The 22,907-nt window shown below is 39.1% G+C and overlaps 1 protein-coding gene and 1 long non-coding RNA gene across 4 annotated transcripts; one reads left to right on the forward strand and one right to left on the reverse strand.

Moving 5' to 3' along the window:
- Window positions 1-899: 899 nt before the first annotated feature.
- On the reverse strand, window positions 900-14,987 carry LOC142035173 (riboflavin-binding protein). Of its 3 annotated transcripts, none has more exons than XM_075037002.1 (6): window positions 14,380-14,987; window positions 13,360-13,517; window positions 12,538-12,637; window positions 11,268-11,396; window positions 5,854-5,965; window positions 900-1,836 (listed from the first exon to the last, which is right to left on the reverse strand). In XM_075037002.1, exons 2-6 carry the CDS (start codon window positions 13,496-13,498, stop codon window positions 1,600-1,602), a joined length of 717 nt encoding a protein of 238 aa, XP_074893103.1. In that variant the 5' UTR covers window positions 13,499-13,517; window positions 14,380-14,987; the 3' UTR covers window positions 900-1,599. The 3 variants fall into 3 exon arrangements, with proteins under 3 accessions (XP_074893103.1, XP_074893104.1, XP_074893105.1); XM_075037003.1 differs by having other exon boundaries at window positions 14,255-14,987; XM_075037004.1 differs by lacking the exon at window positions 14,380-14,987 and having other exon boundaries at window positions 13,360-14,160.
- Window positions 6,085-22,495, forward strand: LOC142035174 (uncharacterized). The gene is made up of 5 exons (XR_012651816.1): window positions 6,085-7,134; window positions 14,879-15,124; window positions 17,263-17,422; window positions 19,074-19,145; window positions 21,182-22,495. It is a non-coding gene; the product is annotated as an uncharacterized LOC142035174 (long non-coding RNA).
- The last annotated feature ends 412 nt before the right edge of the window (window positions 22,496-22,907 follow it).

Raw genomic sequence — 22,907 nt, forward strand, 5'->3', positions numbered from 1 at the left:
AGAAAAAGAGCAGAGACATAGGCAGAAACAATTGTGCTATACTGCTATACTTAACAAAAAAGATGAAGTAAATCTTTGGCCATGGTGATACAGAAAAAAGTTGGTGTCATGGCAGTGAGAGGGGGTAATTAATTATCGAATTTTGAGCACAGCAAAATAAAAAGCAGGAAAATTTCTGCTCTGATTCAGGCGCAATAAAGAAGGACAGGAAAGAACAGAGTTGGTGAAATAGGGGGGAAAAAGACTGTCAGAGCTTTACAAAAGACCAAATTCTTGTTCTTTCTTTTCAAACAGTAGAACTGACAAATTGAGTTAGCACAAAATACAGATGTCGCAAAGAGTCATTCTAAAAACAATTCAGTGCTGGTAGGAATTAGTCCATTGTTAAATACACTGGGAAGCTGGTTTGAAGCAGATCATGACCTAATGGGTTTAGCATTACTGTTGCAGCTGTGTGAAACCATTCCAATAAATAAACAGCCCAGTGAAGAAAGTGTGCTGGATTTTTAAGATTCTCCTAGTTTAACAGGATGTGCCAAGTCATTGTTTTAACTGTGGACCAGATCCTTAAATGCTGTAAGATCCCTAGCCATATAGCAAGCACTGAGATGATGCTGATTTTCACAATTTGATAATCTGAACCCCCCAAAAAATCCTTCTCATGGTTTCCCTGGTGATACCACTATGAAAGGCTGTACAGAATGGCACAGACCTGTCCACTCTACAGTGATGTCAGAGGGAGTATGGATGCATAACTGAAAGCAGAATTTAATTCATCTTTACCTGATGAGTCCCTCTGGGACTGGTACAGATTTTAGTTTTACTTTGACTGTAACAGTGATGCTGGGAAGGAGAATTACTGATGGGAGAAACCTGAGTGGGGCCCTCACTGACACCTCTGTTTGTCAGAGATCATTCTGTTTGGAATCATTCAGTAGGATTAATTGCACTCAAAATTATGCTTCAAATTCATATTGTAGGACACTTTTGTACTGCTGTTGTTTAAGGTAAAAGCCCAGTGCAGCAGACCGTGCATACTGTATACTGGTAATATATGGATCCAGGGATTTATCTAGTACACCACAATCCCCTGTTTTGCAAGAATGTTTTTGAGTTACAAAATAAATACATTTTCAGTGGTCAGTAGCCAGGCTCACTGACCTATTTCTGCCTGCAAGATTTCTTCTTTGTCTGAGCAGAGCTAGGCACACAGAAACTCATAACAGGAGTGCTGTGTGCCTATGCTAATGAAGGGTTTGGGTTGAAGATTTGGTGCATTACTGGCATAGCCTTCCAGAGGTCTGTAGTTCTCACTGTTCCACCTTAAGTCAGCAGGAGCTGCCTGTGCCTCTCTTTGAAAGTCAACCCCTAGATGTTACCTCCGGGCTTCTAGCTGTTCAGTTCAAGTCACAGGATTACACCTGTGCTAACCTGTCTGGGAGCTTTGTGATGCAGATGCAAAAACATCAGAGAAAGATTAATATAACCAGCCATTGATTTATTATGTTCCAGGAAGTAAGGCATAAAGCAGGCTGGCGTGATGCCCTGAGCCCAGCCTCCACGATGACTTCTCTTGTCCTGACATACATCCACCAGCATTTATCTTGTCTGTTCCCCTTCCTCTCCCCTTAGTTTCTCAAACTTCAAGAGTTTCTTTTGGCAGGCATGTTCCTCGCTGCTGCTGATGCTGGAGCTTTCCTCTGAGCTTTCGGAAAGGAGATACTTGATTGCCATCATGTCCTTCTTGTTCATTTGCAAGCAGAGGCAGGAGGATTCGCTCACCTTAAATGACTCCCCCCACATATTCTGGCACATGTCAGTCCCATTTGCATACATCTGTGTGTCAAATAAGAAATGCATCAATTACATTTAAAAAGAATTAAGTTAAAATCAGTCTGTATCAAATTGATAAACATTTATCAATTCTTAAAAATTGGTACTAGATTATAAAAAAAGCAGTGTGGAGTTACTCACTGTCTGTCTGTGTGCCATGCTTCATCACTTCTGAGATATCTTAAAATGTTATCCAGTCCCACAACTGGCAAAAGAGATTTGCCTGTTGTGAGAGCAAGTGATTATACAAAGTGCAAAGTGATCAACAGCCAGCTCTTTGTTTCCACCCTGGGGCCAACAGCCCACCTAGGTTTCTGGGTCTGACAGACCAAAGCTGTGTGTGAGAGGATGTACAACTTGTAGCATGTCAGGACACTCTGACATGTCTCGGCATCTGAGTAGTGCTGAAAGTGCCTCGCAGTGCTTCGAGTATGGGAATCTTTGTATCTACAGGCTGGAGACAGCCCAGGGAAGTCACAGCTCCGTGGGATCTCATTGTGCCTGCTGCAATGTACATCATGACCGGGCAGGACCTCACAGACAAAGAGAAGGGACACAGAAACTACTTGAAGAAAGTAAATTTTCTTCAAGCTTACAAAGTGCTGTGTGCAGTGGTGCAACAGCCTTTCTGGGTCAAGAAACTGTAAACTGCAGCCTCTTGTACTCTCTCCAAGTAAATCTGACCTGTTCTTGGTACTACATTGTTTTGTAAGGCCTGTGTCATAGGACCTGTTACAACCATACAACAAAGATATTTCTTGTTTGCTAAGCTCACGTTGTGACAACCTTCTGTCCGCCCAGCTTGAGTTTGCCTAAAGAGTATTAGCTTAGGAGTTATTACGTCCAGCCACAAAGTAAGCAGGATATACACTTTATCTTGCCTGCATTTCTCCCATGTGTTTGTGGTTGAAGTTCAATCTTCTCTGATTCTGTAAAGAAGGCTTTAGGTTTACCCCCAGAAGCAAAGCTAAGAATGAAGTTGGGGGTAGGAGTGATGGCAGGAGTAGAAGCCTTGGGAATTAAGGAGTGGGAGTGTTAATGACTGAAACAGTGGGCCACGCAGCAGGACTGCTGGATTTCATTGCTGACTGATTCACCTTGACCATGTCACCAGCATCTCTCTAAAAGAAGCCATATTTAATCTGTAATAGTACAAGTAGTCCTTGCACATGATGCTGCTTCTTTAATCCTACAGTGTTTCTCTTAGTGCTGTAATTTCTGGATGGTGTGCTGGTTTACCGTCATGTCCAGCTCATATAAAGATCTGACACTGCGAATCTCAGAGAAGGTGCCCTGTCTTTGTGGCTGGGAGATTTCTGCATGGAAGTTGCTTTGTGTGCAAAAAATGAATGATTACAGATTTAAGTCTATTATGTGGAAGTGGGACTGGGCATCTGTTGTCATGCAGCTTCTTCTGCTCCACCTATTTTCCACAAGACGTTCTTCTTATGAGATGTCTCCCTGCCTCCCCACATGCAAAAACTATGTTGACCTGTACTGTGCAGGAAAGCAAATGAGAAGAAATCATAACCATCACTTTTGCCTTAGAAATCTATCCTTCGTGAATAATAAAGAGTCGATTCCAAACAGCCCCAAAGACTCTGTAGCCTGTAAAATAGCTTTTCAGTTCACACCATCTCTAGCCAGGGCTCACTCCACAGATGCTGCAGTTGCTGGCAGAGGAGTGTGGAGGTTGGCTAGTGCACTGGGAGCAATGTAGGGTCAGAAATTGAAAGGTTGCTGCATCTAGTTCTCTCCTTGTGTTCTCAGGGCAGGCAGATCTTAGCTGTTTCTTTCCCACTATTTCTGCATTTTAAGCAGCATTAGACATTTTCTTCCAGCTCCTGTACAGTTCCTGGATTCCTACTGGCTTATAGTTAACCATTCCAAAAAGTATTCAAAGCTGTCACGTGGGTTTTTGTAGGTCTGTATGCAAGAGACATGGCTACATCCTGTTCTTGTGTCCCACAGGTTCTGTAACGTTGGTTATTTTACTTTTACCTTCCTCCTAACTCTGCTTAAAGATCAGAGTGTTGCCAGAATGCTGCAGCAAACAAACAGTGCTCACAGCCCATTTACCAAACATGTCCCTAAATTACTGCAAAGGATTCTGATTCTTCAGCTTCTTGGAAAATGTTCCAGTCTGTGCATTAACATTGCTTGGGGAGCACTCAGCTGGGAGAACAATGACAAAATGTGCCTCATTTTAGCCAGGCTAAAACTGGCTATGATCCATTGTGCATTCTTAATATTCAGCATTTGTTTCATATTCAGTGTTTGTTCCAAACAGTCCTTTCAACCACTTGCATATGTCAAATGTAGGGCTGCTGATTGCTCCTCCGTATGAGCTGAGGGCATCAAAAGAAAGTAAGCATCTGTCCACAGCGCTTTGACATTGGAGAACCCTTTGTGCTTCTGGGTAACAGTAACTTTCTTTTCCATGAGTTGAGTCCAAACCGAGCGAGTCTAACGTTTGTATATCATGTAATTTTCATATGGGAAATGTGTTTTTTTAATTTATCTGAAGAAACTTCATCTTTATTCTTCCTTACCATGCAAGCCTATTTTTGGTGAAAAACATGGGCAGTTTAGGGTGTGGTTCCATTTAGTTTAGGAATAGCTGCGCCTGGTTTCAAGTGATAAGACCTCTGGATTTGCTGCATGTTTTTCCCTGCAGATGGTATATTTTCTTTAAGAAATAAGCACAAGGGAATTCAAGGTTAAAAACTCCTATCTCTGGACCAGGGACAGTTTGAACAGGGACTGGAGATTATTTAAGGAGATTATCATTTCATTTTTCACTTCATCTGGAACTACTGATGATTTAGCACATCTGGGAAACTAAGCTGTAAGTTTCCGCAACCCATTTGTTTTTTGGCCACCTTCCTGAGCCTGCTGATTAGTGTCACTTTTGCAAGGCAGACAGCAATCCTGCACTAACTGGACTGTGACTTCCACTTATATCAGTTGCTGAACTGACTTCTGGAAGTACATGCACTTGAATTGAGTTCAAAACAATGAATCTGAGATCTCTGCAAGCCTTACTACCAGTCCCTAAGCACTACACTTAAATTTCGTTTACTTCTGCGATTTGGACAGTTTTCATGGACTCAGTGAAGTTCAACTATTAAAAATACTCAAATAAGTGTAGCAGTTTTGAGCTGTATTGTATTGCCCTGATGCTAAACTTACTTGAGTTACTAGAAAAAATCCTACCTGACTCTTGAAAAGTCTGCAGATCAGGTACTAGGTAACCTTGCTCCTCTAAGTCTTGTCAGTTCTCATTTTATACACTTTTGCTCATAAAATTAGTTATCCCAACCATTAAACCTTCTCAGAGAGATGGGATGAGCTCTCAGAAAGCTTGTCAGTGCTGCTCTTGAACCATCAGAGATACAGAGAACAAAGTTAGCTATGCCTAGCCATTGGCAGACACAATGGAGGGCACGCTTCAGAGATATGATAGGTCTATGGAGAGCAAAAGGGAGACAAATAGAATGTCAGGACTGAGAGATTTGGAGGATGGAGAAGGACTTGAACAGAACAAGGTAAAATAGAGAAAAGGGCAAAGATGCCTAACAGGAAAGAAAACCTTAAAACTTCCTTCGTGATTTGGGAACTTAGGTCCTACTTTAAAAAGACAGAGGTGTGTAAAGCCCCACATTATGTAAGGAACCTTATAAAAGGCATCTCAGTGTCTCTGTTGTATGAACAAATTTCATTTATCTTTTACTTTCTAAACCCCACTGTGGTTAAAATATCAGTGCTGCTTGAACTTTTACTTTTGTTTCGCAAGTGGTATGAATAGTGATTAATTAAATGTATATATACTTAGAGTAAGTGATCTACATAAATATAAATGTTTTAAAATTTATATACTTAAAAAGTGTGATGTAGGTATGGCTTGAAATGACTGAAGTAAAAATAATTCACCTATTGCATTTTACACCCATATATTCAGGAAAAAAAAAAGAACTCTTAATGCCATTTTTTCTGCTCCAGTTGATCAGGTTTTCTTACCTCACTGTATGGAATACATTTATTCTTACAGCGGTTTTCTCCACTTTCATCCCATTCCCAGTCTGTCAGCCAGTTATGAACACATATGGAATCATCTTTGCAGGCTTCATACCTTCATGGAGATTAGTGTGGAAGATACAGTTATTTCTCTCACTTCTTTTTCAATGGACTCAGATTCAACTCAAAAAGTCTGCATGGGCTATGCTAGTAACGTGGTATGGTTGTACAGTGCAGCTCAGCAACAGATCTTCAAGAAGTGTGCACGTTATCTTAGCCTGACATGTCCATAAACTTTGAGCTGGCCAGGAAGACCTAAATCCCAATGAAAACTGAACAGTTCACCCACTATGTTTTATACTCACAGACTTAAGTAAAGGGCTCATGTTCTGAGGAGCAATGCTCATTCATGCAGTGTTTTCTGCTTGGTTATGTTTGCTGATGTTACTGAATGGAGGAAATACTGTGTGGGAGGCAGTTTCATGAATACTGATGTTCAATATTGTGACAGAGCACAGGTACGCTGAGAGTGAACTGTCAGTTGAAGGAGATGTGGGGAAAGTTTGTATTTATGAATTAATATGGGAAAAGAAGAATGGTATTTCCTGGGCAGGGGTTTGCTATGAGGAATATGCACTGAAATAAGGAAAATCCACAAACAACAAAATCATATAAACTAATAGGCTGTCAGCCTCAGAATGATGTTTTCAAAGAAGTTAAACTTGAAGTGAAGGAGGAAGGATAAGAGTCTTGCAGGGTATAGGTCTAAAATTTTAAACTTTAAGTTATTTTAAACTTGTAAGTGGTAATGTAAAAAAAAGCCTATAAATGGCCTGGAATGAGTACAGTATGAAACTGGCTGGTCTATGTGATGAGAGACCTCATGACTTACCATTATCCTGCATAATTTCCTTCCTTCTACTTCTTTTTATATTCTACTTTTTGGCTTTTACCTTTCTTAAGGATCACTTTCTGCAAATCAGTTAACATGTACTTAAATTTAGTCTCAATGGCTTCAGGCGGACTATTCTCACCAGTAACTGAGAATGCCAAACCCATGAGGCACAGCTTTCAAAAAGTTAGCGTCGTTCAGCATGGTATTTATAATTAATGCCTTTGGATATATTTTCTATTTGTCATTTTTACTCTTCAGGGTTGTGGTTCCAAAACTATTTTGATATCATGAGGGCTGCAGACTTACATTTTTAAATGAAATATGAGGTTGTCATGTGGTTACAGAACTACAAGAACTTGACACTGCAGTACATTTGCACATGCAGAAAGGTAAGAACATGCACATCCACAGAACCTTCACATAGGTTTTCTGGGCTTTTTGGTGGGAGAAAAAAAGCAGTAACAGATGGACTGTAACCAGGGCCTGAACTAAACAGGTGTAGGGCAGGAGACATGTTTTCTCAAATGTGTTCATCCATGAATCTGCTGTCAGAGGTGGGGGCTCTGCTGGAAATATAGGCTGCAATTTGATAAATTAATATAAAGTGACACTAATAGGCAGATCCTACCAGTTTGTGCCATGTCTGGATTTGGGACTAGGTACTATAAGAATAATTGGTTTGTTGTTTGTTAGCTGCTGCGTGTACCCTGACTGAGAAAGACACACAGAGGTAACTCCCCAGTGACAGCTGTTTCTCTAATGCTAGTCCCTTTGCCTGCTTGAAGGCACACCAGTTAGGAGCATCAATGCAAACTTTTTGTTATCACTATCTATGAGCTCTCCACATACCAGCATCGGATTCAACAATTAGCCCTTGATTCTTCAAGCCATGTAGGCATGTCCTTTACTTTATGCATGCACTTAAATTCATTGCTTTCTAGCAAAGTCAACCAATACCTGCTGTGAGCTGCCTAATACTAGCACTTCCACTTAAAGCAGTTGTGCCCTTTCCACAGTCTCCTTTTTTGGTTTCCTTTATTATTTGGCTAAGTATTTTTCAGCCTGATGGCTTCCCAGACCAGGGTTGCTTCACAGCCTCTCAGACAGTGCTGCTGACACATGGGTGGGGACAGGGTAGGGGAAAGAATGAGCAGCCCTTGGGGCTGAGGAGAGAGCAGAACTGCTTCTTTTGAAATTAGTGTCACCTTCAGTTATACTTTTCAAATTATGAATATGTATTTCAGAATTTTACTGAACTGGGGCATTCATACTATGCATCTGGTTTCCTCAGGAATTTGACTTAAATATGTTTATTAAAGTATTTATATTTTTATTCACTATTATTTATTGAATTGTCAGATGAAATGATTCCTAATTATGATTATTGCCTGACTCTGTGGTTTGTTATATAAGCAGGTAGCAAGGTATAACTCTATTGTTACAAGTTTTTCTTTATCCCAATGGAAGTAATTATGAAGCTAAGTTTATAAAAAATCATGAGTTATGAAAAGTATGATTTCTGCTGTCCAGAAACCCATAAGTGGTTTCTTCAAACATTAATTAAAACCTGTGAGAAACATAAGCAAATACTTAAAAGATCCTCCCTGAACATACTAGCTCCCTATGCACAATGGGCAGGATATTTTTATTTTAAAGTTTCCCCCCCTTCCCCTTTTTTATAAGTAGCTGTTTCTCTTTTAAAGGGCACAGGGCCCTTTTACAGGTGGATCAGAAAATGGCTTGTACATTGGGCTCTTTCAAAAGCAATAGTTTTGGGACTAGTGGGAGCAAGGAAACCTAAGACAATAGGAAGAAAAGGAAGGCCCAAAGCTAGGCAGATTAATTTCTTTTAAATGAAGTCACTGCTCATTCAGAATCCTCTGCACATTTCTGGCCACAAAAAGACATACAGTATGCAGCAGGCACACTCACGGCATGTAGAGAAAGTAGGTCACATCACTAGCAGTGTTACAGCACGCTAAAGGGACTCCAGTGAATAGAACATGAAAAAATGTTACTTTAAATCACCAGAAAGAGTGGGAATTCTGTCCAGGCTCTTTTCTAGCCTCAGGCCTTAAGCAGTGTGAGGGAATGGGTTTGACATTGGCATTAGGCAGGCACACAGACTAGCATGCACGGTAATGGGTCATCATTACATTTTTGATTCACGCCAGGCATCTATGGTGCCAACAGGGGCAACAGATCATTGTTCAGTATTTGTTTAGCATAGAGCCTACTCTCTGCAGAAGACTCTATACTGGAAAAGGGTCAGTTTTTCCTGTGCAGCAGCTCTCAATCACACACCTCCATACTTTCCAACAACAAAAGTTAAAAATGCTATCTACCTGGAAGTTCTGGCAATACCCAGGGGACACTGAGAGTTTTGCTATGTAATACTGACCCACCATATGCACTTTGGTATAAATCTGACATATACTGAAGCTGGTTTAAACCAGTTCATAGATGCAAACTAAACTTACAGGGTATATTTTCCTTCATCTTTACACATTCACTGGATATAGCAGTTTGCTGATGACTTTGTGTCCTACTTATTTTGGGATACATTTGTTTTAGATGTTGGTATTCTTTCACTTTGCCTGTTAGATCTATTCTAAAGCTCACTGGCAACTCCATGCTTTAATATCCAAATGTTTTCAAATTGTGGTAATATTTGCTTCTGAGCTTTGAGATTCTGAGCACTGAGGCAAATTCAAGGTCTCAGTCTTCATCTTGAAGGAGGTCAATAATCTGGATTCAGTTTAGAAGATCACCAAAAATTTAGGAAGGAAGACTGTGCATAACAAATCTGTTCCTGAGGCACATGGAGTTTCCTAACACAGAAATAAAATTCATCACTAGAGGAAACTCTAGGGAAGCTAAGAAATACATCAGCCCTTCTCACTATCTTCCATTACAAATCCAAGCTACGCTTCTTGTTTCCTTCTCTGGGACAAAGCAATGGAGACATATTTAAAGACAAACCTACCAATATCCTACCAATATACTGTACTGCATACATGACTTTGCTCTTGGAGAGAAGATGAGAATGAAAATGGATCCATGTGTCAATAACATTCAAGTTGTGTAACCACTAGGGAAAGCACTGTACAGAGCAGCGCAGGAGAACCTGACCATGTGCTACTGTGTGTTCTGTATTTTCAATGCTTCCAAGAAAAGCTCTTTTATAACATTTTTAGAAGTACTAAAACAGTCTTCTGTGATTTTCAGAGCAGCCTAAGGATTCAGACATTCACAGTTCATTACTTTCAAGGGATGCTAGCAGTTATAATCCCATAGTGTCAACACAGCCTGTGCTGTTTGTACTATGCTTCACACCAGTTTAATCATACGGACAAGTTACTGTAGTTACTAGGCACAACATTAATATGGTACTGACTGAGATTTATATGTCACGTGATGACATTATTTAAGGTCCAACATCTCAAAACAGGGAGGGAGGGAAGGAGGGAGGGAGAAATATATGCTGGATATGGACCACTGAAAACATCTCAGTACCCCACCTGGATACAATGCTCCTATGCCAAGACTAAGGACAGACAGTTGTCCCACTACATGTCTTGCACTCAAAAAATAATGTGATTCCTTGATGCTATATTTTGGGAAACAAAATTAAAAGCTATTATGCTTGCTTGTTGCTATTAAAATTTTTAGCATTACTTGGCTGCAAGTTTCTCTGAGATTCAGGCTTTTAGAAGTGATTTTAGAGAGAAGGATGATGGAAGGGAAGAGAAAAGGCCAAGGGTGAAAAATTAAGTAATTAAGCTAATTTGTTATATGAATTAATTGAAAACATACAGGAAGTAGCTGCTTTCATGATTCTGTAGTGCATTCTTCACTGTGAGGGTGGTGAGGCACTGGAACAGGTTGCCCAGAGAGGCTGTGGATGCCCCATCCCTGGAAGTGTTCAAGGCCAGGGTGGATGGGGCTTTGAGCAACCTGGTCTAGTGGAAGGTGTCCCTGCCCATGGCAGGGGGGGTTGGAACTAGATGATCTTTAAGGCCCCTTCTGACTCAAACCATTCTATGATTTTATACATATATAAGAAATGTATCATATCATGATCAAGTATTTAGATTTAAAATGCTAACTGCATAAATGCTAACTCACAGGTATGGACTTTTCTAAGGGTGGGCAGGCCCTCACTGCTGTTAGTGCCTGTCAACGTGGTGAGAGCTCCTCCACCGTGTCAGGCAGTTCTGATGCCACTGCACTGCATCCTTACGGAGTCACTAAACTCTGTCAGAGTTTAGTGACTCCATCCTGCATTCAGCCTGTACCATTATTTTGAGGGTAGTAGCTTAGCAGAGGAGCAAGTAGAGATGCCAAACAAGAAATGAAGAGGCAGAACAAGAGAAAAGGCATAAAGGTGGTGCAACACCATCAAATTTCAGTGCCACTTGATTGGGAGATCTGTGATTCATCCACCCATACTCCTTGACACCCTAGTAACACAGGCATATTAAAGTTAAATAAAAATACTTTGATAAAAAGCTGAACCTACCAGTCATCACAAAAGCTTTGACACAGTGGAACAGACCGAATAGCAGCAGTGTCATTGGGATGGATCCAGTGAGCAGCATGTGGTGAACACCGGTAAAAGCACTCAATTTTCTTTGTGAAGTCTTCACAGCTGTGGTGGGTGAGAAAAGCCACAAATAAGCCTGTTTCTTAGCATCAAGGCTATAGCCTCAGTTTTCTAGGCCTGCTTTGATGTGGATGCAATACTACAGATTAGGAGAAAAATATAGAAAAGCATCCTTTCACCCTGCTGGTGTCTAGGTTCCAAACTCATTCCTTTGGCATTGTGTACAGACTCTGACCGTGCAATTACCATAGCCAGCTAAAGAGTGCACAAATGTTTCCATGCATATTTCAGCCCTATTTGTGTAAGCTTTCTGTAAACTTTTGGGGCCTTGAGTTTTCCTGGCAAGAACGATTCCAGGCAATAATAAAATGTAGTTTAAAACTAAAGTACAAAACTTCTTCTGTGTTGTAGCCTCATGGTTTCACTAATCTTTAGATTTTCCCACAGCCCAGCTGAAGTTACTTAAAAACGCATGCTGTTGCTGCTCTTCTGGGAGTGGCAGGCAATAGCTGTTACTTTTGCACATCTGTTTTTGCTTAATTGTTTTGTTCTTTTATTTCTATAACTTGCCATGTTTCACAGCTCTAACAACTAATGAGATACTAAAAATCTTGATTATGAAGACATTCTTCATGGTTACAAAACCCACAGGGCTACAAGAATTTTTTATTCTAAATACTCAGAAGTTTCATTTCTGGACTCCTGTGCATTTTGTTTGCGATATTTAATAATCTAGTTGACCTGCTTTCTAAACAAAGGAAGAAGCCTGGTCTGTATTGACTAGGGGTCACACTCACTGGTATGTAATGGTTGCTTTGGAGGGCTACAGAGATGTGGTGTGGTTGTTACCTACTGGGTTTATGACTGCTTTGCATTGCTAGACCTGGTTCTATACTGAAAGCAAACCTGAAAAAAAGTAACCCTTTCTTGATAAAATGGCATAAATCCTTCTGCACAAATAATATATACTTAGGGATTCATGGGCTCTTGTGAGAGGAGAAAAAGAAGAGTCAGATGTTGGTCAGGTATAGAGAAAAGATGATGGGAACCAGGCTGGGTGGCATAATCTGTAGGGCAACCTAGGGACCGTCCATCAGCAACTCCAGGGGGAGTTACCATTAGCTGTGTGGCTGCTACAGCACAGATCTATTGAACCAGGACACAGACAACATCAAAGCTGACTTACGATTTACTGAGCTGCCCACATCTGTTCCAGTAGCTGTTGTTTACTTTAATTACTGGGGAATGAGCCAATTGCTCTGTGAAGTCTACATAGCAACAGGAAGCTGTTAGGAATGAAACAAGAGATCTTGCAATAAGGATTTTCTTTAATACTGTACTTGGAAGACTCAAAATGTAAGATGAATCTGTTTGGTTCATAACATGATAAAGTCTCTTAGTACTAAGCAGAAGATGTACTCAAGATGTAACATTTTTGGTTTTGGAAGTAGCAGTGTAAATGCTAACTGAGGTGGACTGGCATCAACAGTGCTTTGTCAAGGTTTGCCCAGAGAGCCCCAAGAATTTTACTGGTATTCTGCCAGATGTTATATCCTGAGGGATACTAACTTTGAAAGCTACCAAACATAAGAAGAGAGTTGAAGAAATGTAATAAATACTATACTTTGCTCACTATAGAATTTTGATTTCAACCTTTCCTATTTGGTGTCTGCTACAATTAATTAATTTTTATACTTAATCACAATAAACCAAATTAATCTTTGCTGTAAACTTTTTTAAGCAGATGGAGCTACAAGAAAAGTAAACTTCATCAGCATTTTTAAAAGAAAATAAATGAAGTAAATGAGAGTTTTGCAGTTGCCTTTGTTAAGAACCAGAATCTTACTCTTGGTTTGCATGCAGCAAAATGCCAATGAAGGAAGCTTTTCAAATGCAACATATACTGCATCTTATATATTTTTGAGAAATTAAGGGAACTGCCAAAACAATTAGTGTGTACAAAGCTGTACTTCTAGACTATATTTGGCAAAAATTAAACCACTCTTACATTTAGAGTACAGAGCGCATTCATGCATATTTGGCTCACGACTTGGCTTCAGTTTGTGGGTGTCCCCTTCCAGACATCCGTACTTTTGGCAGGTAGATGACGTTATGACAGCAAAGAGGGTGACAACAAACCTCAGCATTGTTGTTCAGTTCTTTTTTCTGTATGGAGAGAAGTCTTTAATTATATCGTTTATTTCTAGGAGAAGCCATAACATTAAGAGGAAGGACTGCTTTAAAAAAGCTAAATATATAACCAAATAAAATATGCTCAGCAAAGATCCACACATAAATATTAGGACACACATTCTCCCTTTCTCTTTGCTTATATCCGAACACTTATACTTCTGCTACATATTTTTGAGGTTCAATGACAAGTGATAAAAGCCATCAATAGTTCAGGCTATTTATGAAAACATGTTATAATTTTCAGTATTTAAGAAAATTATTTTAAATTTCTTACAGCAACCTGAATTTGTCTTTGAACCCTTCTAAGAGACATTCCTCCGCTTCATGAGATTTGAAGAAAAGATTGATTAGTTCTAAAACTTGCAGAGTTGTTTTGTACACTTGGAAATTACACATTTAATACAGCTGCAAGTGAGCTAGTACTGGTCAGCACCTGAACTGGATAAATTATATTGATAACTTGCCTTTGTTGGGGCTAACCTAATTTACACTTCAGAATCTGATCCATTATTTTCTGCCTCTTTTGTAGAGTTTGGTCAAAAATGCAAGATAAAAACATTTTGTCTGTGCCACTAAAATTTCTCTAAAGACAGATTACGTACTGGTGAGCTATATATATAAATCTAGAACCTGTTACATAAACCAATACATAATTCTTTACACATGTTATTAATGTAACCCTTCATTCTTTAGTTAAATATTCCCATTACCTTTTTGGAATAATTTTGCCTGAATAAGGATTGCAGCTCCTCTATGTACCTAGGCTTTTCAGATATAAAGAAAACAACATGTTACATAGAAGAAGACTGTCTCTCCAATTTCTCAGTATTCTCACCTCTTTTGCTGTCCTTCTGGGTGATACTTCTCGCTGGAACAGGAACACAGTAAATTGCTTTTCTCATTTTCCACTTTATATACACACCATCTGGCATCAGTGCTCCAGAATTTGTTTGCCCTGGAAGAGTTCCTTGACCCTTTGGAATGCTAACATAGATTTATCTCAAAAGCAGATGCAATGACCAGCACATAATGCCCTTTTATTGCTTGCAAACGTTGACTTGATAAAGAGGAAAGTACAAACATAGGTTAGAATTAGAAAAACAACAGCTCTCCTGTATACCAAATACAACTAACTCCCCCTGCCTGATTTTTCAATGATTCCTTGTATTATTAATTATTAATTTCTACAACAGTTTCATGGGATTCTTATCACAGATTACGACTTCACTGAATTAGACACATTAAAAACAACACTTCATATTTCAGCCTGACTGTCTTAATTTTGACTATAGATATGATGGCTTGCCTTGTCTTACACAGTAATTTTATTGCAGCCCCTGGAAGAGAATCCACATCTCCCGATTCCCAGGTCTTTGCTCTTTCTTCACACAATCCCTTTAAAACCTGCTGCTGTTTGCTCCAGTTGCTCTACCTGCTTTGTATGTACTCATCAACCAGCGTCACAAGCAGTACAAGAAACTGTTGCTTGTACCATTGATAGTAATTCCTGATTGGATTTCATTGTGAGATCTGCTTCCTGCAAAGAGAATTCTGCGTCTGGACATAAACCATCGCATAAGGTAGACATGGTGATTACAAATAGTTGCACTTACTGTCATAGATCAAATCTTGTTGATTACTTTAAAAAGCAGCGCCACTCAGTACCTTGCAATTACTTAGATGCATAAGGAAAGTAGCATCTGTTGTTTTTGTGTTTAAAACAGAACACTGGTTTGTCAGATAATACTTTGGGGCCATTATTTACAAACCTTTTTTGCTTGAAAAAACAAACATTGGCACAATGGAAGTGTGGTATGAATCTCATTGAGCAAACTCACTGAGCATGATAATAAAACAATCTCTATAAGCTGTAAGCACAGATTCCTATCCTAGCTCTAGTAAGTGCCTCAAGGCAAAGATTGCTGGCCTAAAAAGAGCCATTTCCAGATCAGTGGAAACTGAGCAATTTTTATGTTCCAGAATGAATTTAATTAAGACAAGTTTAAAGAATGAATTTAATTAAGGCAAGTTTAAAAAGGCATAAAGTAACTATAGGAGAAACTGAAGTAAATGTAATGGCTTACTACCCACGCCTTCACCTCATGTGGCTTGATCTAGTGTTGGCTGAAATTCAGGGAGCTCCGTGCTGATTTGTAATGTGAAGGATTCGTGCATACTGCTCGGCACTTGGATCTGCGTATTCATACAAAATAAAGACCACTGTATAATATGAACACTCACTTTCAACATTGTGATGAGTGGATGGGCTAGCCAGCCTGGTAAAAAGCACAGAAATAGTACATGCTCTGTGCCCTACTGCTCAGTTTGCATAAAATATATGCATGCTTGTAAAGGTGTAAGCATGCCAGGAGGTTTCTTGTAATGCCTCTGTTCATTGAATTGACATACAAATTATATTAAGCTATAGGAAACTGGGATCTCTTTCAGGCTTTGAGTATGAGCCAAATGGGATCACTTGCTGGGAGATGAGGCACAGTTTCTAACAGCAGGCAGGAAAATTGTCATATGTTTGTGATTTCTCAGACTTGGCTTTGGTTAGCAATACATGTAAGCAGGCTCAGGCTAAGGAGCTTTTAGAGATCTCAGCTATACATCTTTATCACCTGAGAAGTGAATCTTGACTCTTTTTTCTTAAAGTATTCTCTGGCTAGTTATTTTGTGTGATGTCTCATACTGAGACATTTGTTAAAGGAAGCTTCTTACCCCTTCCCGTGATTGAATAGGTAATTTCTCTTTATTTGTTAAAATTGAACTTATTTTCAAGTACTCAGTGATGTTCTTGTACTTTTAAGACTCCTACTGCCATTTAATTTTAACTTGAATATCAGTGCTCTATTCTATTAATCTTTTCAAGAGCCACAGTTAAAACATGCATGTTGTTAAGAGAGAGTTAAAGCATGTGTGATGTTAAGATATTGCCACAGACAGCAATTCAGGCACCACAATGTTAAATTATTATTATTATTATCATCTGATGATCTAATTGATAGTGGCCTATGATACTAGTAAAAGTATGCATCTATTCCAAAACCACAAACACTGCTATACTAGGTTTCAAGAGCCATCTACCTGAGCAACTTCCTTCTGGCAAGAGCCATGAGCAGAAAATCACGGGAAAAAATCTTTAAAAAATAAAGCTAGTTGCTCACTTCCCAGCTTCTGGCAATCAGTTTAGTAACTATGTCAACTGACATCTCCTAATTCAACAGACTGATTCCTCTTTTGTGAGTCAGATCTCTTTAATGACTGAAGTAAGCTTTTATGGTTTTATATTCTTGGTAACTCTGCAAAGCCGATGTGGTTAAGGGAAAAAATGTTTGCACTTCCAACCAGTGACAATTGCCAGATCCATTTCCCTTCTTGGCATCCTGAAAGTGTAATAACAGCGTGACCGGAGGGAGACAGAGTTTCAGGAGCGTAAATTAGAGCATTTGGCCTGTTACAGCTTTATTATAGATGGCAATGTGTGCTAATGGAATTAATGTCTGTTCCTCACATCTCAGTGTGAGCCTGCAAGCTCAGAAGTTGGAATTGTTTTTCTCGTTAACTGTGACAAGAAATGTAATTAGGAGCACAGGTTGTTGTCTAATTTAGTGTCATTCCTGAAGCTCCTTTGCAGAACTGCATTTAAAGTTGCAACAAGGGCACATTATTTGATGATCAGTTAAGTATATATTCTTGATTTTCACTATGTTAGACTTCAGAACCAAGAGTTCATATTCACAAGTCTCTCTGCTGAACGTATCGTGTCACCAGTCAAGCTGAATGCCAGGGGTGACACTCCAGATGGACTCAGTCTGGCACTCCTGACTATGGAAAAAAAACTGAGGTCAAATCTTAACTCTACTGAATTTAAGGTGTGATTTGTTTCTGTTCACTTTGGTGGGGCTGGGATTTCTGCTTTTATTTTGTCTGTGTAAGGAATACATCATGGCACGAAGTAAGGCTTACTTGCTTTATTTGAGTACACAGACGTTGCTGAGACGTTCCAACAGGGCACAGGAATGACAAAAGCACCAGTAATTTTATATAACCAAGAGAGTGAGTCAGTGGGAAAAAAAAAAAGCAGATATTTTAATGAATGTAGGTTTTAAAAAGCAATCACAGCCCAAACAACAAAATTATCATTGTAAAAATGTTATTTTAAGCCCCATGTTAGGTTTTTCAAAATTAAAGGGGACAAAAACCTACTTATTTTAGCTTATTACTGAGTTGAAAGCACCTCTTGAAAGCATAACTGAACGCTCTTCCTTTGCCCTAGTCTTTCATTTGCCTTTCACATTCTGCTAGTCTGTTACTCTGAGGTTCCTTGAACCACTAACAATTATTGTTATTTTTTTCTACAAAGAATGGGCTTTGGTTTGGATAGCTACTGACTGTGTGGTGTGATATGGGCTCTCATGAGTGACAAAGAAAATCTGGGCCCAGCTTGACCTATACTCCAGAATTAACCAACTGCAATCTTGTTTCTAATTTAGACTATTAACATTTGACTGAATTTCCTACAATCGCTTATGAATGATTAGTTTCTTCTTAGGGGAGTATGAATACTTTAAAAAAAATATTTACACTTTTATTATGGGTATTTATTATTTGTATAGAGGTAATGCCTAGATGTCCCTGCATAAAGTTGTGATGTAGCGTTTTAAAGTACTTGGTGCCAATACTGGATTACAGATGGCCATGTCCCACAGCCTCCTTTTCTGCCCTGATCCTGTACTGACCCTTTCCCTGCACTGTGCTGGCACAGCCCAGATGGGGTTGTGCACCCAACCAAATGGGGGAACTGATCCAGCAAAAAGAAATCCAGAACTTCCTCCTGCCTCCAGTGTTTCTAGCCAAATCAATTTCCCCATTCAGTTTATAGCACAGCTGTAGAAGAGTTGTGTTGCTGTGAGGAAAAGGGTGGTGTATCACAATGAGAAAGACAAATAGGGGAGGGTAGGACTGGCAGTACTTTAAGTCAGAACTGGCAACCTCTAAGCCCCATTGTGTTAGCATTCTGGGTTTTTTTTTAATTGTTATGTTGAACACCTTGTAATAAAAATTAAGGGCCGACAGGTCTATAGAGGAAACAAATAATGCAAGCACAAGGTAACAGTGAGATCATACTGGTCAACATATTAAAAGGCAGTGACTGGAAACCACCAGATTAATCACTGCTGAGCTTTTCCTGTTAGTATCACAGCAGGGATGAATTTTAAGGAGGACACAGTTGAGGTCCATGTAGTGTCTCTGCAGACATCTCTGAGGAATGACTCCTATACATGTCATATTAGTTCTAGATAGCTTGACTCATTGCCCTGTGATGAATCTGTGGTTAGAAATTGACCACAACACTCATGCAAAAGGTATTTTTTCCCACTACCTTTCTTTACATTGTGTCCTCTCTCTCTCTGCATCCCTCAAATGGCTCCCCTCTCTGTTGTATCAGTCAAAAACTGTTTTCACGTCCAACTCCCTTCTCAGTTTATCTAAGCCCTTTCTGTCTGTTCTCTTTCAATACAGACCCATTAAGTCTCTTGAAGTGTCCAGATGACAGCCTCCACTGCACACCTGTTGGATTTCCATGGCTTCCATGTATGTGTCATCTTATATTTGGGATGCATTTCCACAAATAACAGTAGAACTATGTGTAATCCTCCCCCCAGCCCTCCTTAAAACTTATCTTTGGGTGCTCAAACAGAGGGTGACAACAGTTAGGATCTGATGCTGTTCCTGCTGGCCAGCATCTCTCCATTCCCTATGTGCTTCCCTTTCTGGACCTTTCAGAAATACACACAAATATACATATTTATATGCATATGTAATTTGTACTCTGTTAACACCTAGGGGTAAGAGCTCAACTGTAGCAATTGCTGTACAATCAAGTCCAGGCTGACAGTGAAAGCAGCATATTCACTGGTCTCTTTAAAGCTATAATGTGTTTGATGAGCTTTTGTTGCTAAGAAGTGCTGTTAACTTAACTATTGCAGTAAGCTCTCCCTAAACCTCACAAATATACTTTTAACTCCTGATATATATTTGCATATTTACATCTTCTACTTCCTTGTCAGACATAAATATATCTGGAACAAGGTTACAGCAGTGCAAAGCTGTCGCTCTGACATACTGCATCACTGCAAACAAGGATGTATGTCCTTCATGGTATATAAAGAAGGAAAATAACAATTGGAAAGCAAATGATATCCAGTTAGGACTGGACTTTTGTTATATATAGATCTAGTAATTGCCATCCTGGACCAGGCTGTCAGTTGGTTTACTTCATTATTCTGTCCATGGGACTGACTAATAGTAGTAGTTTCTAGTGAAGATGCACTGGAATAATATACTGTATAATATACTTTTATGGAAATAACCTGCCTGTAAGAAATTTATTCCTAATCCTCTTTAATTCAATGATTAGCTTGTGCCTTGAAACATGAGGGTTTACATCCTTCCTGTAAAAAGTCCTCATGTAACTATGAGTATTTTTATCAATTATGCAAATGTCTAATGCAGAACTTCTCAAATAGCAGACCTCACTAGATTCATATAATGAGTAAATATTGCCTAGATCGTGTCAAGGCCCCAGACTTACTAAATCTCCTGCATTCTTTTGGAAAATCCTATATTTCTTACCATTTCCCTGGAGCTTAGGGGTGGTGGCTGTACTCTGTGGCTGCAGTTCTCAGCTATGCAGGGAGCATGTGTTGCTTGGATAGCCTCACAGAGCGGGGATTGGTGTTTTGCTTTTTGCTGAACAAAAGGATGCATGATTCTATAAAGAGTAATTGATTAGTCTTAGTCAAAGCATTTCCTAGCAAATCTTGCTCTTCCTGCAGTTCATGTAACTACTTTTTTACCCTTATTTTTTATTTTGCTCATAACTGGTATTGTTTAGTTGTATCAAGCTGGTTTTTTTTGTGAATCTTTAAAAAAGAATGCTGTCACAGAGGTGAAGTTAGGGAAATAGCTAGGAGTCATGGCGATGACGTGCAGCCTGTATAATTACTTGTCATTAATGACATTCTATGCAGGTATAGTACAACATCCCAAAGTACTGTGCCGTCTTCCGGGCTGCCTGCATATTGCCAATTACCAAACATTAGTATTCCAGTGTAAAGACCAAAACTTCTCTGTGAATACCATTAGAACTGGGTCACTAACAGAAGGTGAGTGACAGCTTAACATGCAAAACAACTAAAGCCATTTCCTCTGTCTCATACAGAGCAGAAATACTGAGAGTGAAGATTATGTGTATATTGTGAGCAGAATGACAAATGACAAGCCTTAGCAATATACTTGTTTGGTGGCATTAGAGATGCAGTTCTGCCATGGAAACAGTGAAAACAGGTGATCAGCTGGGTTTTGTGTGGCAGCAGTTTTTCTAAATGTTCGAACTTAATAGGAATTCAAATGATTAAGTTAAGTATTTCATTTTGTAGAGGAAATTCTCTTGCTCAGCAGCATCCTGATAACTTCTACTATTTAGCATTTCCTATTCTGTTTGGAATAATGAGGTTTTAACCTCACAGCTTCAAGCTGTGTACCTCTATTCCAGCTCCAGGAATTATTGCTGTAGCTGTGTGCTCAGCAGTCATAAAAATGCTGCGGATGGATTTATGTCATTTCAGAAAACATTATGGAATAAGCTGGACTAGACTCTGTGTTCTGCCTTACCAAAGTCCCTTTAAACCAGCTAGAGAAGAATGGAAGAGAACTCTTCCTGGATAGCATCGTTCCAGCTACCTTCGGAACAAGAAGGGCATGCTGAGACCTTCTTTACATGGAGAAAATGGAAGGTGGAAGCCAGGGAAAGGAAGTATCTGGAACTGCAAAGAGAAACAGAATTAACTGAGTATTAGCTGAGTATCAGTAAGTGAGCTACAGAGGCTCCCTCTGCTTTTGCTCCATGTCAGTCAGTCTGGGTAACATAAGAATCAGCCCCTTTATAAGCCTTTATTAATTACTCTTCTATCTTTTTTGGATGTGACAATATTTCTGGAAACAAACACTGTGATTGTAGGCACATCACACCACGCTCTGTCTCATTCATCTGTACCCCTTTTACCTGCCAAGCCTCTCATGATTCGTTCATTTTTATTTAAAGTTGGAAAAAAAACCAAGTTCAGAAAACTAGCTCATACGGAAAAGAAAAATCAGGTCACTCAGATTGGTCTGCAGATTCAGGTCATATTCAGTGATGAGTTTAAATGGAAAAAACATGGGAGAATCAGTAAAATGAGGAATATTTTTCCTATTCCTTCAACATGAAACCTCACTGTTCTTTTGTTTCAAAAATATTGGAAAGATATCTTGAGTCCAAAATACTAAACAGGGATTAAACAGAGAAGGAAATAATCCAGAAGCAAACCAAATGCAATCTTTTCACAAGTAAAATGTCCTGTTAACCCCCAAATGGCTTTTTGATTCGGAGTGATCAAAAAGATTTTTAAATTGTTTTGCATAAAATACTGAACCAGGAGACAATTATTTGCAATTCTATCTAAAGCTAACAATTAAGACTTGGTTTTACTATGTTTCAAAGGCAGGTAGTGTTATTCAAATTCTCATTGTGACTTTTCTTCCCGTATTCATGAATTCTTTTTTGGCACATGAAGCAAACAGGTGTAAGCCAGTGCAAGGTGGCCCACAGGCCATAAGCAACAAATAACTAATTGGCATCTATGTTGCAACAGGGCAAAGATCCAGCCAAATTATGATGAGGCACCGTGCCATCCTAATAGACTCACATTATCACGGATGCCAAGATTCCATAAATTTGCATTATTTACATTTAGTTAGGGCAGGATTCCCAGCTGGGAAATTCCACATGGTTGTCCATCTCTATCATATACAATTATGATGGAAAAAAAATCTCTGTGGCTAATCCAGCATCCTGAAATAGTTTTCAGCAAGAATTTAAATATTCTTAATAATGAGTTAAAAACACTCCCACCCATCTCCGTTAATAAATTGTTTGAAAGTGTATTTTTGTTGTCTTTCTTTGTACAAAACAAATAAAAAATTTATAAAATCAGATTACCTGATTGAAGATGTATAAGCCTTTTCAGCTTGGTAAAAAGGGAGAAGGAATTGTTTTTTCTGCAGCAGTAGCAAGGTTCCTGTTTATGTAATAGTGAAAAAAAAGGGACAACTTTGAAGTTGCTTTTGTGAAAAATGAATCCCGAAACTGGTAACTTATACCCTCAGGAAATAATTTGCAAGGACAAAAATGTTGAGAGGGTGTGAATTCTTGAGATGAAACACAAGATGATGATATATGCTCTGATTACTCCTTGAGGTAATGAATCGCTGCTGGTTTGTCTTTTCTACTGAGACAGGGAACTACATTTTAAT

This window comes from Buteo buteo, chromosome 10 (genome assembly GCF_964188355.1).
Source record: "Buteo buteo chromosome 10, bButBut1.hap1.1, whole genome shotgun sequence".
Lineage (NCBI taxonomy): Eukaryota > Metazoa > Chordata > Aves > Accipitriformes > Accipitridae > Buteo > Buteo buteo.

Excerpts from the sequence above, each read along its gene's own strand:
- LOC142035173 (XM_075037002.1), bottom strand. The coding sequence starts at position 13,498 with ATGCTGAGGTTTGTTGTCACCCTCTTTGCTGTCATAACGTCATCTACC. Across the intron at positions 12,638-13,359 it reads ATGCGCTCTGTACTCTAAAT|CTTCCTGTTGCTATGTAGAC; the intron begins GTAAGAGTGGTT and ends CATTCCTAACAG. Across the intron at positions 5,966-11,267 it reads CAAAGCTTTTGTGATGACTG|GTATGAAGCCTGCAAAGATG; the intron begins GTAGGTTCAGCT and ends ATCTCCATGAAG.